Source organism: Neopelma chrysocephalum, unplaced genomic scaffold, assembly GCF_003984885.1.
Source record: "Neopelma chrysocephalum unplaced genomic scaffold, ASM398488v2 Primary Assembly neopelma1_104, whole genome shotgun sequence".
Taxonomy (NCBI): domain Eukaryota; kingdom Metazoa; phylum Chordata; class Aves; order Passeriformes; family Pipridae; genus Neopelma; species Neopelma chrysocephalum.
In genome coordinates this window covers 1595209-1612588 of record NW_020897768.1, presented here as the reverse complement: position 1 = coordinate 1612588, position 17380 = coordinate 1595209, and the positions used below count along the sequence as shown (strand labels likewise).

Below are 17380 nucleotides of genomic sequence, written 5' to 3'. Positions count from 1 at the left end.
AAATGTCTCTATCAACTTTCTGATCCTGAAAGAGACTATCAATAAATGAAGTAAATGAAACAGAAACTCTACTTGTAGTGTAATATTCACTAATTTCTTTTTTTTAGCTAATAGAAGATGGTATCACATCAGACCAATAAGTACTTGAAATTTGGTGTATTTCTGCAAAATTCATACATGAGCTGTGCAGTGGTTCCTGTTGCTTCCATTGCACATGTCCCATCCAAGGACTACTTCAATATTTTATCCAATTACTACTTAAAACAGAATGTATAAGCAGTCATTACAGCAGAGATCAGAGCCCAGCACTTTCATCTCCCCAGAGAGAGCATTGCGTGTTCTAATGTGGAGCACTACTCTTCCTCTTCCTATTTTCTCATTCTACATCTAGGAATCTTAAATTTCATTTTTTTAAACATGTACCACTTCCTCAACCAGGAGGTTGTTGTGGAATAATCTCCAGACTGGCTGCTGGGAGATGAGCGTCTGAGCCTAGGTTTCAAGCTTCTTATGACAACAAGGAAAAGACAAACAGCTGCTTCACTTTTCTTAGAGTTCAAAAGAAACTAGTGCTCTCTGCTGTTACGAAAGGATGACTGAGGAGCACTTTCAGAAAGAAGGTTTTGGGATGCCTTATGTCCCTGAAGAATGATGTTGCATCATGCTGAGTGACCAAGTTTTTCTGACTGCTTGGTTCTACCAAAAGCTGTTTTGCATCACATCACTTTTAGATATGTAAGTAGGTGGTTATCCAGTAAACATAGTTCGATGTTACAAAACTGTATTGTAACACCCAAGTGCATACATGGATCTAGCCCTTTTATACACTTTGAATTTCATGTTCTTAAATAACGTATTTCTTCCATGAAAGTTGCATCCATAAGATTATTTTCAAAGCAGGGGAGTGGTAGAGATTGACCTACTTAGCATCCAGAAAATATCCCATCCCCTTTTGAAAGCCTATGAAAGCATCAGAATTTCTTTGTATAAATACAGGCATGGGCTCAAAGCGCATGTGATAGAATAAACACTGAATGCTTATTTCCACCTTCTCCTAACTTCAGAAAGAAAGAATGTAAGTTCTCTCTACAAAGAAAGTAGATGTTGTCTTGATGTTTGAAAAGCCCACCTGTTTGCAAAGGCAGCTTAACATAGAGTCAGACCCCGGATGCTCAGGACTTTCAGATTTTGTGTATTTGCCTTCCAGCTTTCTGTTTATTGTTAAATAAGATTAAATACAAACCCAGAAAATCTGTAATAATTTTTTATATCCCGATAAGTATGGATGTCCCCTTAAATGACTGGCACAGAACCAGAGAAAAATATTCATTTAATATGTCTGTGTCTCCACTGGTGAATTTTTTTAAGCTTATCATAGTTGGTTTTACATTGCCCTTGTTTGTACTATCATTTGTGTCATTTTGAATTTTGATAATTTCTGACAACATGCAGCCGCATAGCCTGATTACATACATTGGATGTTTTGTATTCTGCATTGCATTATCATCTAATCAGGTTAAAGTGGTAAAGATTTACTAATGGGAACATTCAGTTGCCCTAGATTTTGTCTTAAATTTGTGAAGTTATTTTACTTTAAAAGTTGATCCACTTTAATATCATTTAATCTGGGATGTTAAAGGACAAAAATAGTCTGTTACTTTCAATTGATTATTCTAAATTAGAAGGGATTTTCTGAAGCACACTCAGTAAAATCACTATTCAAATGCTTAATTTCTGTTCATATTTATCCATTTTCCCACAATGAACATAATGATAGAAAAGAAAATGTATTCCAGGAATTTTGAGATAGTGTAGTATAAACAAAATATAAATAACTCATAACTAAACTGTACTTCCCACAGCTTCTAAAAGCCAGTGTGAAAGGATTCACTGCAGTGGAAAATCATCTTAGAGATAAAATGCGAAAGTACAAGCTATTTGATTATAATTCAGTTGGCCAGCACAATATCCGACGTGTCACAGGGTTGGGGAATTTTTGCAATATGACGATAATTTGGTATCAGCCTCGCAGCAGCTTTTCCCAGCTGGGTTGCCTGACTGAATTTAAAACCTGACCTCAGCTAATGCTTCTGCCCTGAGGAATGACAGTGCACAGGCCACCAGTGTTCTTGACCCTATCAGGTCCTATTCAAGGTGGCTTACCTGATCTATGGTGGTGTGCATTACTATATACCATTTTCCAGCTACACCATCTTCCAGCTAGCTTCCACCTGATCCTCCACAGCGCCTTACCTATGACAAACAGCACTCCTTTCCCTCCTCAAGGGAAAGCATGCCTTGGTACTTGGCCAAATCCCTCTTACAAGAAGTATGCTAAATATTTCTTTGAAATCATCCCCTTTACTGGAAACCAACTCGCTTTTATAGCAGAGTAGCAAGGCTGACTCTCAGGCGGCAGCTGCAAATCACCTGATTACAGAGAAGCCAGCAGGCTCTGGCAGAAGGGGGTTTGGCTCTGCACGTCGCTTCTGTGGAGCTCTCTGCCTCCCGGGACGCGGCGGTGGGGACTCCGTGTGCGCTGTGCACCCCCCTGCGGCACCGGCAGCGAACGGTGCATCACGTGCAATCCGGGGCTTTGGATGCTGCCAGAACTCCGCTTAGGGGTGCTCTAGTGGGACCACGGCTCTCCCGCGCCCCGGCTGCCGGCTGCACAACCGCACTGCAAAGGTAGCCGCTCCTGCGCAGCAGCCAGAGAAGGCTGCCGAGAGGCCCCCAGGCTAATGAGCAGGAAGAATGCATAATCGGAGGTGTAGAATAAGCAGTTAGAGCATCTGGGCTGCGACCTTGAAGCTAAGAATGGTCAAACCTTGACCCTTGCTAAGTCCCAGAGTAGGCTAAGTAAGGAGGATCAATATTTTTAGCAGATATAAAAGACATTTGAGTCACATAGCCCACGAAAATTGTTTGTGTTATTAACAGTTACATTTCTCACTTGCATACAACAATATGCTTTATGGGAAAATAACAGAAGTGCCTTACATATTTTGATTTTAACAGAATATAACCATGTTTTTTCCACGTGCTGTCCTAATTGGCCAGGGACCCTTTTCAGAACAGATGTTCTGCTTCATTTCCTGTTTTTAAACTGCTTGATTTGTTGCTGTAATAATTGAATCCTTATTTGGGACTTACAGCTATATCATGGAAAACATGTTTGCTAGAAACAAACAATTCAGTGGGATGAGTGGTACACATGTTGTGAACAACAAAAGGGGAGCAACTACAGACTTCTTAACAAAGCTGTTAATTTACTCAAGCAAAGTTGTTCAGTCCATTATAAACATCTTTGGAACAGCAAAGTTGAGATTTTTAAAAATACTTACGTGCTCCATAGCTCTGTGTACACATTACTCAGAGGTATCTCCACATTGAATAAGAAAGTAAACTGTAATTAAGTTAGAAGTTAACATTTCTTAGATATGAGTTTGCTAGATTCTGCTGTTATGAAGAACTCCTTTCTGAGCTTCCTACTTTGTTCTGAAAACAAAACAAAATGATTCTTGAAGAGTTAGAAGCTAAAGTGGGTTTTATTCATTTATTTTGTTAATTCATGCATTAAGTAAGGTAACTTAAAAGCTAGTTGTAATACACATAGATGTCAAACACTGCTCTACCATTGCCTCTTCAGTTTGAATGCTAATAACTGTGTGAGTGGGGTTTTCTCACACAGTTTATCTTCCAGTATTGGAGTAAAGCTGACTAGAAGGATGGACTCCCTTTCCCTAAAATTGACATCTCAATAGAGCGATGGTACATATGAAATGACCACTCAACAGTGCTTTTGGTTTCTAAGGGTATAAGGAGGTGTCATGTTATTAAAAGTAAGAATGGGCTATGAAGGCCTCTTTTGAGAAAAGAAAATCCTACTGGATAAAATTTATAGCTTACTTTCAAAGATAAATCTGTGAGTTGAAAAATCTTTTCCAAAAGCTTCAATAACAACTGCTATTGTACTTTGTCCTTGCATATTCCAAGCTGCTACATAAATTCTAACAAACTATTGCTGTAGCACCCTCACAACACCTTGTCTGGGCTCTTTTTAATTCTCATATTATAAGCTAGAAATTAAGAAGGTGAAGAAGTTGAAAGGCTAAATCTGTCTCCATCGGTCTCTGTGATCCAAAGATATAGAGGGTTGCTGAGCAGCCAAAAGAAGGTGCAGGCCTGAAGCAGGATGTTTTGAGCTGGGATTAAAGGCAACATTTTCTTTTCTAGGGCAAAATCTGGAGATAAGGACAGGCCGCAAGGACCCCAATCTCTGACTAAGCACATCAGGAGCCCTGGTAGCCACACCTGGTACAGCAAAGTGCCCTTTATAGCTTGCAGCAAGCTAAACACTTCTAGCTTCCATCAGGAAGACACCTGTATGTGACTGTCATGCTTTATAAGATCCTACAGTTTTAACTTATTATACAAACTGATAGAAAAATAGTCTCTGCAGTAAAACTAATTATGAAGGCAATCAGAGCTGGTATCAGACATCTCATGTTTCTGTTTTTCTGCAGTTACTTCGTGCTCTCTCCACATCACCATACAGTGAACAAGAATTCAGTTAACTGTGGTTTTGGTATTCATTCCCTCCCTCTCAACTCTCCCCTTTAGAACTTCACCATGAAGTACTGCAGAAGGAGAAAAGAGGATTGGGACAGAAGTGAAGGAGGGAAAACTACTAATAAGAGATCCCCTCTTATTATAGCAGATTATTTAACTGTATATTATTGGCACCTCTATGCATAGCAAAGAGTGCATCATGTTATTCCTCTGGATTATGTAGATTCTGAGTTTTAAAATGGGTAAAATACCCCCTATGATAACTGACAGTAAAAAGGTTCAGATAGCAACGATAAATTTTATCAGATCTCAGTCACTATACAAATTTCTTCTGTACATAAGTGTACCATTTAAGCCCCTAAATAATAATTAAAAAAAGACTACAGGACAAGCCTAAAATATTAGCTGTCTTAGTATCAAAAAAATGTGGAATTTAGAATGGCCGAATGAGGCTGTCTCTGCATAACAAAATATGCTGGCTTTACAATGGAAGTGGGTAGATTTAGCTTAGATATAAGGAAGTAATTCTTCACTATAAAGTCAGTGAGGCACTGGAACAGGTTGCCCAGAAAAGCTGAGAAAGTGTTCAAGGGGAGGTTGGATGGGGCTTTGAGCAACTTGGTCTAATGGAAGTTGGCCCTGCCTATGGCAGGGAGGTTGTAACTAGATAGTTTTTAAAGGTCCTTTCCAACTCAAACTATTCTGTGATTTTACTACACCTCTCCAAGTTGAGAAGAGCATACACCTAAAAATGAGATCTCTCAGGAATCACAAATCAAATCTGTAGTTTTCTTGTCAAATGCCCTGTAGAAACCACAAGTCTCTCCAATCAGAAAATGCAGTGGAAGAGAAATAGCACCTTGCCTTCCATTGTGTCCTGATAACCTGTGTATAATAATGTACTCTAAATTTCAATATGGTGCTGAAATGTTATATTTCAGACATCTCTGTTTCCCACTTCACTCTAAACAGGGAAGCCAGAAATGGCAACAGCCCTCTCCCTGCGCTGCATCAGTGTTTATTTACGTTTCTGGAAGAACTCTTTTTATGGGTAGCTGGGAAGCCTGAAGGTGGATACAATCTACATGCCGAGATCAGTCGTTTGTTTGCCGAAGCCGCCTTCGCAAAGTGTAACCGAAGGCCGCCCATGGTGCCCCGCTACCCAAAGGGGCTGCTCTGAGAAATCGTCTCTCTGATCCTTCCCTCTCTCTCTGCTCCCGTCCCTGCTGGCCAGCCGCGCCGGGCTGCCCCCGGGAACGCGGGGCAGGAGGGGCCCTGCGGGGCCCGGGCCGGTAACAAAGAGCCCGTCGTGGGGCTGCCCTGGGGGCGGATTTACATCAACCATTTCACCAGCAACTCGGGAATGGCAAATCTTACCCTTGTCCTGGCGGGGGAGCCAAACGCCATCGATCTGTAGCCGGGAAGGTTGTTGGGTTTTTTTTCGGCTGTTGTTGCTGCTGGGTTTATTGTTGGGGAAGCGGGAGGCTCATTTGCAAGCTGGTTGCCCAGCCGCAGGCCACGGCTCTTCCCAGACATCCCTCCAAATGCACTCCCGCTAAAGACCGGATATTTTTTGGAGGACCTCCCTCGGCACTCCGCACACGCACCCCTCTTCCCCCCTAAATTCACGGCAATGGTGAGCGGCGTCCCTCTCCCCTATCCTCCTTTTCCCGTGAGATGCTTTTCCACGCCACGCGGGGCGGGTATTCGGCGGTGCCACCTGAGGCCCCGGTCCCGAGCCGCTCCCCACGCACCCTGTCTGTCTGTCTGTCTCCCCGTGCAGAGCTCTGGCAACGCGTCCTACCGATGCTCCATGTCGTCCTCCGCCGATTTCTCCGATGAGGAGGACTTCAGTCAGAGGTCGGGGACGGTGTCGCCGGCGCCGGGGGACACGCTGCCCTGGAACCTGCCCAAACACGAGCGGTCCAAGCGGAAGATCCAAGGCGGCTCCGTGCTGGACCCCGCCGAGCGGGCCGTGCTGCGCATCGCCGGTAAGGCGCGGCCGGGGGCGGCCGGGCAGGGGGCGGCCGGGGGGTAGAGGGACCCCCGTCCCTTCCCTTTCAGAGCGTAGCCCCGCCGGGCGGTGACTAAGCTCTTTGGCCGCGTTTTCCGGCTGGGCGAACTGATGCGTGTGGAAGGCGAGGCGAAACGCGCGCAGGTGCGCCTATTAAACTTTCATGCGAAAACACATCAGTGGCCGGGGGCTGCAGCCGCGGCGGGGGCCGGCTCAGCCGGTGCCAGTGCTTCCTCCGGCCCGCAAGGCCGAGGGAGCACCGGGCCGCCCTGGGGGGAAGCGGCGCTGGACCGCCCGCAGGGCGGAGAGGCCGCGGCGGCCGATGATGCTCCGCGCGGGCGGGGGACCAGGCGCCGGTCTTTGTCCGCTCGGGGCCGGGGCTGCGCCCGGGGGAGACCGGGACCGGGACGGAGCCGCCCGGTGTGCCGGAGACGCCGGCGGGCGCTGGTCCGCGGCCCGGCGACAAATGTTGTCGAAAATAGGGCGGAGGTCCGCTTCTCCCCGGCGAGAGCTGGAAAATGCCTGTAAATGAATCCCAGAAAGATGCAGCGGGCTCCGGTGCTCCCCGGGAACACCGCTGTTGTTCCCCCCAGCCACCCCCTTTTTGTGTGCGCCTCGGTAGGTCCCTTCTCGGGACACCATTTCCCAGGGTAATCCATCTTAGCGGCGCTGTTAGAGGGGGCAGCGGGCCCGCTGCGGAGCCGAGCTCCCCCGAGCCGCAGGATGCAGCCGCGAGTGGGGGCGGGGGGGAAGCTGCGGAGCCGGTCCAGCCCAGCCCAGCGGGCAGGGTGCGCAGGGCGGGAGACCCAGCGGGCCGGGGCCAGGGCAGCAGGGACCACTCCGGGGCGGGGCAGGGCCGGGGGGCGGTGGGGGCGCGGCCAGGAGCGGACAAGCGGCGGTGACACCTGCGGCGGTGCCGGTCCCCCGCCTCCGCCGGTATAGCGGGGGCTCCCACCCCGCCTGGTTGCAGGCGCCGGGGCTCCTGCTCGGTCCCTGCCCGCGAGTCCCCGGCGCTGTCCGTCGCGCTGCGGCCCCTCAGCGCCAGCGCCGCAGGGTGACAGTGTCCCCGCCAGTCCCGTCAGTGCCGCGGGCGCCGCGTCCCTGCCTTGGCGGCCGACGCCCTTCTCATCCCGCGGGACGCCGAGGCAAAAGCACGGGGGGCGGTGGGAGGTGGTGAGAGCTCGCCGGCTTCGAAGGCGGTGCCTCGGCGATGGGGCTGGAGCCGAGGTCTGCGGCTGGGGCCGCCTCTCGGAGCGCAGAGGGGCGGCCACCGAAACCCGAGCGGCTGGGGGGCGTTTCCTCGGCCGGGCTGGCAGCGCCGCCCCCCACTCGCCTCCCTCTCGCTGCTGCCGGGGTTTTTCTTGTGCCGTCCCTGGGGCTACCCGGTCGTCCGGAGCCGCTCGGGCGGGCGGGCGGGCGGCAGGGCAGTGCTGGACTGGGCTAGGCTAGGCTAGGCTAGCTGCCGGCCATGGCTGGCTACCTCTCCCCTGGCGCGTACTTCTATGCCGAAGAGCAAGAGTACCTGCAAGCCTATGAAGATGTCTTGGAGAGATACAAAGGTAGGGCAGCGCTCCTCGTGCCACCGCAGCCGCCCGAGTGGCAGCTCGCCCCGCCGGGTGTGGCGGCTGCGGACCCAGGAGGCTGTGGCGCTGGCGGCCAGGTGGGGACATTGGTGGCCCCGAGTTGGGTTGATCTGGAGGCGGCGGACGTGGGCGGCTTCTGCGATAAATAGAAATACCGTGTCACTTCACCAGTGGGTGATACGCTCTCTCGTGTGTTTAAAATTCTGTTTTTGAAGTGCAGTGCGGGCACAGTGGTTTACGTCTCGATGTGCATTCGTATTTAAAGCTTCGGTTTATTTTTACCTTTTTATTTATTTACTTTTTTTTTTTTGGTGGTCGGAGAAAGAATGAGCTTAGTTCCTGTAGCCACCTGAGTTTTCTCATCAGATATAGAAAAATAAGGAAAAAAACACATTTATTGTAACAATGATACACATAGCTAAATTCATCTTGCTAGAAATGTAAATTACATTGATTTATTAAATGCATCAGAATGGAAGGAGTGGTTTGGATGATTCATTGCTGTTTTTCAATACATTTGCTAGTACTAAATCTGAAAAAGCTTATCAAAAGTGTTACAGGACTGATTTTAATTCAAGTGCAAAAGGGATGGAGTTAACTGTTTAGACTGAACCTTCATCCCTGAAATAGTCTTTACAGCATGTCACAGCGTATGCTGATATTTGCACTGCTGAGTCTTATGTTAGAGAATGAGGTAGGTTAGATTTCTTATCTGATTTTTTTTCAGCTGTATGTTTCCAGTCAGTTCTGAAGATTTTTGTTAAATGATTTCCACTGATGGGAATGGGAGTGGCATAGTTTAAGACAGCTTGATTTGAAGATACTGATAATCGATTTTACTTATTCCAGGTTGCTAGTGGTAATATTTTGAAAAATAAACCCTCTACACGTGGTTATTTTGACTATGAGAACTTGCCAGATCTGAGTTTACTTTATATCGATGTCACTTGCAATTTCATGTGTCATTAATAGTATTGACTAATGACTCCTTTGTGTCTGTTGCCCGTTGTGTCAATGCAGCTATGGAGCATGTGCACTGTTTCTGTACTGAAATGCATTAGGACATTTTAGTTGAGAGAAATAATTACCATTTGTTGATTACCCTCATCTTCAAAAGAACATCTTTATTCCATTCTCCCCTATTTCTTAGGTCATCAGTTTATATGTAGCTGAACTGATTTTTGCAGAATTTTAGATCTGATGGACTGTTTACTTTGTAAACAAGAAAACTTGTTTTTCTGTTCTGGTTCTAACCCAAAGCACTGCTATTATGCTTTGGATTACCTTTGATTTCTTGCTAGAATCAGGTTTAATAAGGTTCATACGAGTTGGTCTACTTGCTTAAAAACCTGGGAAAGAGATTAAGCCTCATTTCCCCTATTTCAAGGGGAGCTTTATCAGGAAAAGGGCTGAAAGATTTAGTTTTCACGTGTTGGGGAACAAAAGGATTTCAGTTAAACTCCAAAAACTAATTTACATATCTATAAGAAATAAGCACATTCTGAAAATATTTGAGTATATAATGTTATGGTGGTAATATTGAGTCCATTCACACGCTATTTTCAGTGACAGCCAAATCCTGAAATTATTTGGAAGGATTTAGTTTCTGTTGTCTTAGTTTTCCGTGCCATATTTGGTATATTGGTATGCTGTGTTTTGCTACTCAAGGTATACTTTATTCAGCCATTTGGAGCAGAGGTAAAGATTTGGACTTGTTTTAATTAAGATATATTGGAAACCTGGAAAACACATTATTTTTTAAAATACATTTCCAAGCCAGTCATGATTTCCCATTCTAGTCCCAGTAGTATGACTTCACTACAGCGATTGTTGTTCTGATGACTTGCTATGGGAGCTGATCTAATCAGAAAAGAATTGCTACAATACAGGCTTTGAAGAGGGAGTGCCATTTCTCTGAATTTCTCATTTTTGTAAACACCTCTTTTAGTAACTTTCTTAATTGAATGCAAATCATGTTGACTTTATAAGATGAGCTCCAATCTATAATTTTAATGCTGATAGTTCTTTTTTCTTTTTTTTTTTTTTCCTTGTTATAGTCTGCAGAACACTCTCATACTCATCTAGGGTATTATCAGGGTGCCAGATTATCTATGCCCCAGCTGTTGAGTACTGTAACTAGCAGAGTCAGCTGTACAAAATTCATTGCCTGTCTTGAAGTCTTGGGATTGTATGATGCTGCATCATTAAGATGTTGATTGAGGAAGATAGAAGCTGCCCGTTTTAAATGTAGAAAAGTGAAATTTTACTTTTCATTCTTTTCTGCAGCCAAAGTAGGCTGCAATCTTGAAGACCTTGCAATACCAAGTACCTTGTTGCTTTAACAGTTGAAAGCAGGATATTCGTGTGTCTCGAAATTGTCTGCTGATCGTATGACAGTAAATAATTAGGCAACTGTTTGCTAAATCTGAGATAGCACAGAAGTGCTGTTTGCTGTGGGAGAAGAGAGTGTTATTTTCTGATTCCTGGTCCACTCAGTTGCTGATTGTCGATTTTTTATTTATTTATTTTTAATTAATTCATGTAGTAAATATTTGACAGTATTTATGAAGCATTTTGGTGGAGAAAAGAAGTCATGTTATCTCAGATGATTTAGAAATCCTGTTGAATCAAGCTACTTATTCAGGGGAAAAAAAAAGCTTCTTTACTGGTATCACCTTGAAGCATTCAAAGCCAAAGCCTTTATTGTGAGAGTGGCAATAAAACATCTAGTGAAATATGTAAAACGCTTCAGATAAACTATACATCTTGTTTGTGACTGAATAGGAAGATGAGAAATTGTACAAATATTTGTTATTATAACTAAAGGTTCGACTTTATCTCAAACTTTATTTGACTCTAGGAGGTTGTAAAGAACTTAACTTACAAAGCAGCAAGAATAACTATCTCACCATTGCATGGGAACAAAATTAATAAAATTGTTAGCTGCAGCCTTCTTGATAAGTAAAAAAATGTCCAATAGTATTTCATATACTTTTAATTATTAAAACATTAAATGCCACCTCTATCCAATGGCACAGTTATGCATTGTTCCATACCATCATTATTTGAGCATTAAATATTTGAAGATCACCATTTTAAGCTGTAAATGCAGTATTTTCATCAGATTTCCTCTGCTATAAATCTGAAGTAATACACTGGCAATCAACTTATATACATCATCCCTCTGAAATGGTTAGTTAGTTTCAATAAAACTTCTTAATATATTTTTCAGTTGAGGTAGTAAACATTTATTTGAATAGCAATTGCAACAATCTTCTTTTTGCTGCAACATTTTGAACAATTAGGTAACTAAGTTGTCTCCCTTGACATCCTTATTGATATGGGCGCATCTGTTAATGACTGTGCGCTTGTGGTATCTGAAAAAGAGCTAATTCATTGAGTTAAATGTTGAATAAATCACAGTTATTCAATAATGTTCTTACAATCATGTGAGCTCTAAAATTTTAAAATATATAGGGTTATCTGACCATGCAGACCTTTTAAAGCTGTAGATTTATATATCTACATCTATAGGAAACAGATCTATTAGGAAATTAAGCTTGACGTGACTGCCCATGAAAAACACAGCCTTGCGGTTCAGGGACATTACTAAATTGTTGTTAACGCTAGGAAAGGCATCACATGAATATTTTGTTTGGATTGGGTGCCTGATTAGGACTTCCTTTGGGTACTTTGGGCTCACTGCATAGCCCCTGTCTCTGTAGGAAGGAGGGGCAAGTCTGGGACTGGGGATATCAAAACTTGGGTTGGGTTGTTTAAACTTCAGTACACTGTGTTTCACTATTGGCATTGCTCTCTTGCTTTATAAAGATCTGTAATACTACACATTCAGCTGAAGACAGCAAACAGCTCTGGTTCTGTATTCTGAGAACAATGACGCTGGAGATGGACGAGAGCTAGCGGGTCATCTGATGCATTTTATTGCCTGTGTAGGGTTCAGAAGCAATGTGGTTTTTTCTAATGACTGATTGATGGTAGTGTCAAGTAAAGCTGTTCTGACATTGTTTGGGTACAGTTTTTGAATTAAGATAAAAAACAATAGATGCCTGTCATGCAGCTCCTTTGAGCTGAATTCAGGAAGGGAGCATTTGCACAGAATGGTTTTTGTACATCTAAAAATGAACTGCTGCTGCATTTTAGGAATTCGGAGGGTCTTACGTGTGTTTGGTATCAGACTTAGTCCAGACATATTCTTCTTCAGAGGTGGCTTCCTAGAGCAAAAGACAGAAGGGGCCCTGACAGGTGCTCCTGGGCTCAGAATCTGTGAATTTCTAAATTTCCTCATTTATGCTTTGAAGTTAGTGACCTGAATTTTCAATCAGCAGAAATCTTGCTCTGGGGGTCTCAGCTCTGAACTACTTGGATCTCCTGCTTCAGGGCTTCTGATTTTGAACATAGAAGGAAATCCTGATTGATTAGGTGCTTTTAATTTCTTTTCCTTTTTTGGCATAACAAAACCTGATGCCAGATATGTGTTAGTTTTGCAAGGAATTTCCACCATGGATGGTGTTCTCTGACCTCTTTCGGGTGCTGGTAGTAACTAGCCTTGGAACTGATCACTTTTTTTTTTTTCAAATGGGAAAGTCCTTTTTGCTGGTTAGTGGAGGGCACGTGTGGATTATCCAGCTGCATGTCACCTAATCCTTTCTTTGCCACCGCGCAAATCTTCAGCAACAAGACACTGTTTCCCATGTTCCTAGTACATTTCCTACAGCAGGTTAGCCTCCTGGGAAGAAAGGATTTTAGCCAACAGAAAATGTCTTCATTTAGGGATGGAAACATAATAGCTCTTGTGCTGCCTGAAGTCAACCAAAATTAATGGAAAACTTAGGCCACATAAAAATATAAAGCCTGCGGTCTTACTCTGTTTCAACATCCTCTTTATTTAAGCAGAAAGTTTTATCTTTTAAAGTGCTTGGAGATGGCATATCTTGGGTGCATTTCATCCTAAATAAGAACCAGATCTTGCTGATTTGACTTATATGAGCTCTTCACTTGAGCAAAGTTGAAGAGGTCTTGGAGTAAAATAACAAGAACCTGAATGCTGGCCAGGTTTGTCTGCATAAAGGCCTCAAGATATGGGCAGCAGTTTCTGAAGCTGAGTTTGATATATATAAACTACAGTTGCTTCTCCATGATTTTAACAGATACCTGTCGGGTTGACTAAGACAGAATTTGGCTATCAATTCAAATATCTTTGGTAGGTGAATTGGGGCAGAGATGAAAGGTCTGCTTCAGTGCTTTTCTGGTACTTCCCAATTCCCACTGAGTCAGCAACATCTTTGAATAGAGCTCACAGGAATATTTCATAATTCTTTTTGTAGAGTGAAAACCGAGAGGGAGGAAAAAAGGAAAATAATCTTCAGTCATTATTGTGTTAAAGAGCTTGTTTTGACTCAGTTTATATTTTTGGTTGAGGTGTTTGCAATTGTGAGCTGTGATCTAGCTGGGTTATTTCTAGTGATATTGTGCTTGAGAACCAGATTATGCATTATTTTTTCCCCTCTACACTATTTAGAACATGCCTGATTTGAGGAATTTATTCCATCATTTCAACATGTACTTGGAATTAAGTGTGTAAAATAAAAATGGGCCTATTCACATGCTTTTAAGTGCAAGTATTTTATAAGTTCAGGGTTAAAGAATAAAGTTTTGTAAAGGTCAAATATGAATGCAGCTTATTGCTGCATGCCTGAAATGTTTCCTGTAAAACATCATTAAAGCCGTTTAATTTAACAAAGCCTTGATTTTCTGTAGTGGGTGAAAATATTCATGTACTGAATGCTTCCAGTCAACCCAGCTTTCAAACAGGTGAAACAATGCTTACAAAGACACTTCAGTCCACTGGTCAAATCCTGAAGGGCATGTTAATAGCCAGATCCTACAATTTGATCTGTGTAGGCAGACTCTGGTGCTTTTGTGGGGAAAGACTGGCTTTGGAAACTCACCCATGCAAGCCTCTTCCCAATCTTAGGCTCAAGTAATAGCTCAGCCTTTGATAAGGCATATTCCTGGCTGAAATCAGCCCTCCTTTAGGGCCTTCCTATTTGGCTGTAGCTGCATTAAAAGCAAGTCAGTATATTTCCAGTTTTAATTTTACGATACCTGGTGAGTACATCATTTTGCTGTCAAGTGTTAGTCTATCAATTCTTTGGATTTTGTACAAGATGACAATAGCTGCCAGTAAATTTGTGAAAGGATGAAGATTCTAGGCAAATATGTTGAGGGTTAAATTCTGCACATTGCAATAACACAATTAGTGTAACTATTTCTGTAAGACAAGGAGGATTAGGCCTCTGATGGGCTTTCCAGTGGCATAGGCCAAAATCATGAACTTGATTATAGCCACATGTCCCTTTTAAACTTTTTGTTTGCTTTTAAACATATCTTGATTGTTCAATTTCATAGTTAACGTGAAATTACAGGATTTAATGATGTGTTCTGCAATGCATATAAATATAGATCAGCACTTAAATGGGGTTCATAGTTTAATCGTGTTGGAAAACTAAATTAGTTTGGCCTGAGGTTCAGGTATCCAGCTATCTGACAGCTATGACACTTTGAACCACGTGGATCTAAAATTAGTAGAGCTCTTCTATACTGGGATTAGAGAGATGTATGTATGTTTTAGTTCACAAAATGGGTAAAAGTGTGACCCTTTATATACAGCTTTCAGAGACATGTTTTGGGCAATTTGCAGATGAGTCTATCGGTGAACAGAGTAGTACTGGAAAGTTTCTTGCTGGGTACTGAAATGAATATCCTGTCAGAGTCTGCCTGTAGACTTTGCTTCTGCCTGATCAGATTACCCTCTGGGTGTTCCTCATGTGACAAGGTCTCTTAGGCATGGTAGAAGCAGCATTAGAAAATGAGTGTGATCATTTGGACAGACATTTAGCAGTAATAATAATATTAAAGCATCCTGAGTGGTTTAGCAAAAGAGCTTTTTTGAAAGATAAATAGCACTTGCAATGCAGTGCTTTTTATTCAAACAAAACCTCTGTTAAGTTTACTGTGAGTCAGGAACTTAGATATTGATGTTTGTAAATATTTAATACTTTAAATTACTTTGTCTTTAGATAAATTTTTAATCTAGAGATAAAGGGTTTACATTACATCCTAGAAATTAGGAAATGACTAGAGCATTTGTCTGGAGAAGCCACTGCTGTGTAGTTATGTATAACTTCGGTGAATGAGGTATTGTTGCTAAGGTAGTTCTAGTTTCAGACTAGGATGTTTTCAAAAGCACACACAGCAATGTGATTACTAGTCCCAGTGACTTCTAATAGCAATTAGGTGCTTCACTACTGTTTTTGCCTTGGAAATTCTCTCCCAAGTGACTATATGTTGTTCAGATCATAACCTTATGCTGGAAACCATTTCATAATACCATGTATTACAGATTAATTCTGCATTTAAAATTCAGTTTTTGAAAAGTTTTAAGCATGAAAACTTCTCTGGAGAAAAATTATTGTAATTTTTAGAAAGCAGGTTGATTTCTGAATTAAAAAGAACATATATTTCAAACATACAGAAATTTTCTTTGTATTTTTGAGCAGCCCTGTTTCTCAGGCTTTGTGTCTTCTGCCCTCTTCATTCAATTTTTAACAAAAGAGTTGCTGAGAAACATTTATTGTCATTTGGGATAGGTTTTTGTTTTTCTTCTTTGCAGGAAATTTTTGTCTGTCTCCAGTCTACACTAGAGTTAAGGCAGCATTTGGCGCAGTATCTCTTTAAAGGAGAGAAGAACAGATATACATAAGCTACAGGAAGAAAGCCAAAGTTGATTAGGTCCCTTGATGAAATTACCTTGTAATTTTCCCATGCTCAACAGGATACTTTTGCATTGTTCTGTTTCAATGTTTTAAAATAGAGCCCTTGTTAATGAAGTCCATATACTTCTTGTGAGGCCAGATCTAGCCTACCTCTGAGAATATCAACCCAAATTCTCATTTTCTGCTGTTGCAAATTGTATTAAATGAAATCACACTGATTCTTGTAAGCATTGTATGTTTCTACTTAAATTGTACATTTATTTTTGCTTTCTCACGGATATACATTTCCTTTAGATGTTGGATTACTCTGAGTCCAGCCATCCAACATGCTGTTTAAAGTGGGTGTACAGTAGGACTGAGCAGCATCAAAACAGTTATAATCTCAGTTATAATCTCATTTATAAAGATTACATTAGTGTTGTAGAAACAATACATGTTTATGCCTTGATATTTTGACTGTCATACTGAAGCATTACTTTGCTTTGGGAACCACAAGAGAATTTAAAGAATCAAGTTTACATTCTGAGATCATGTGTCTCTGCAATAACTTGCAATTTAATAACAAATGTTAGGATTTGATTAAATAAAAATAGCAAGTGGGAAATAATTTTTATTCTAAGCTTGAAATGTACTTTGAATTTGGTGCCTAGAATTTTGTAGCCATTTCAGTGGCCAACATTGTGAATGGTTTGTTGGAGATCTGGAAGTATGACTGAAATGTTGATGGATCTTTGTATAGTTTGTGCTGGATGTTGCATATTTTCTTTGCATTTCCTCAACCAATACACTTTGAGCCTACTCAGTTCTGATCTTTGGTCAGTTGCCTTTTTGGGGGCATACTTCTTCATTGGAGGTTGGGGGAAGCTTTTATCTTTTTAAAAAGACTGTTCCTAGCATCTGGAAGACCCAGTGTGATTCTGTTACTCTGCCCTTGGTTCCCCTTTCTTCCTTCACTTTCAAGTTAAATTTTAGCTGTAGATTGAATTCCTTGTGGGCCTGCACCTACGAAGGGCATACAGAAGATGGACTTGCATTGAGGGGCTTCTCGTGGGACACACTTGAACTCTCCAGTACCAACTTTGCAGAGGAGTGAATTGTATTTCCTCATCAGGCTGATCTTTCCCTCCCATGATGCAAAAAGAGAAGACCTTTATTCCATTCTCCTCCTACCTGCCACTGGCACAGAGAGCACCCTGGAGCACTCACTCTAGTCCCAGAAAGCAGTGTGGGCTTCACTCCCTGAACTGTAGCTGAAGCTGTAGAGAAATCTGTAAGCTTTTCCTTGTCCCAATCAAATGTAAGAACTGTATGTGTGTGGAATGAGATTTCTCAGGCTATGTGCCCGTGTGCTGGTTCCTCCTGTGAACTTGAGTTCCGAGAATCAGGATAAAGCCTGACTGGGGCTTGGGTATCAA

The 17380-nt window shown here is 42.6% G+C and overlaps 1 protein-coding gene across 10 annotated transcripts in view; it reads left to right on the top strand.

Annotated features, from left to right (window-relative positions):
• DST (dystonin) overlaps positions 1 to 17380 on the top strand; it is a 305079-nt gene that overhangs the window by 28308 nt on the left and 259391 nt on the right. For 5 of the 10 annotated variants that reach the window (XM_027695988.1, XM_027695993.1, XM_027695995.1 and 2 more), the window contains exon 4: positions 6356 to 6563. In XM_027695988.1, the coding sequence (XP_027551789.1) occupies positions 6356 to 6563 (208 nt within the window). Of the gene's footprint in view, positions 1 to 6355; positions 6564 to 8033; positions 8146 to 17380 lie in introns of those variants that run through there. The other 5 variants (XM_027695999.1, XM_027695998.1, XM_027695992.1 and 2 more) reach the window with 2 other exon arrangements.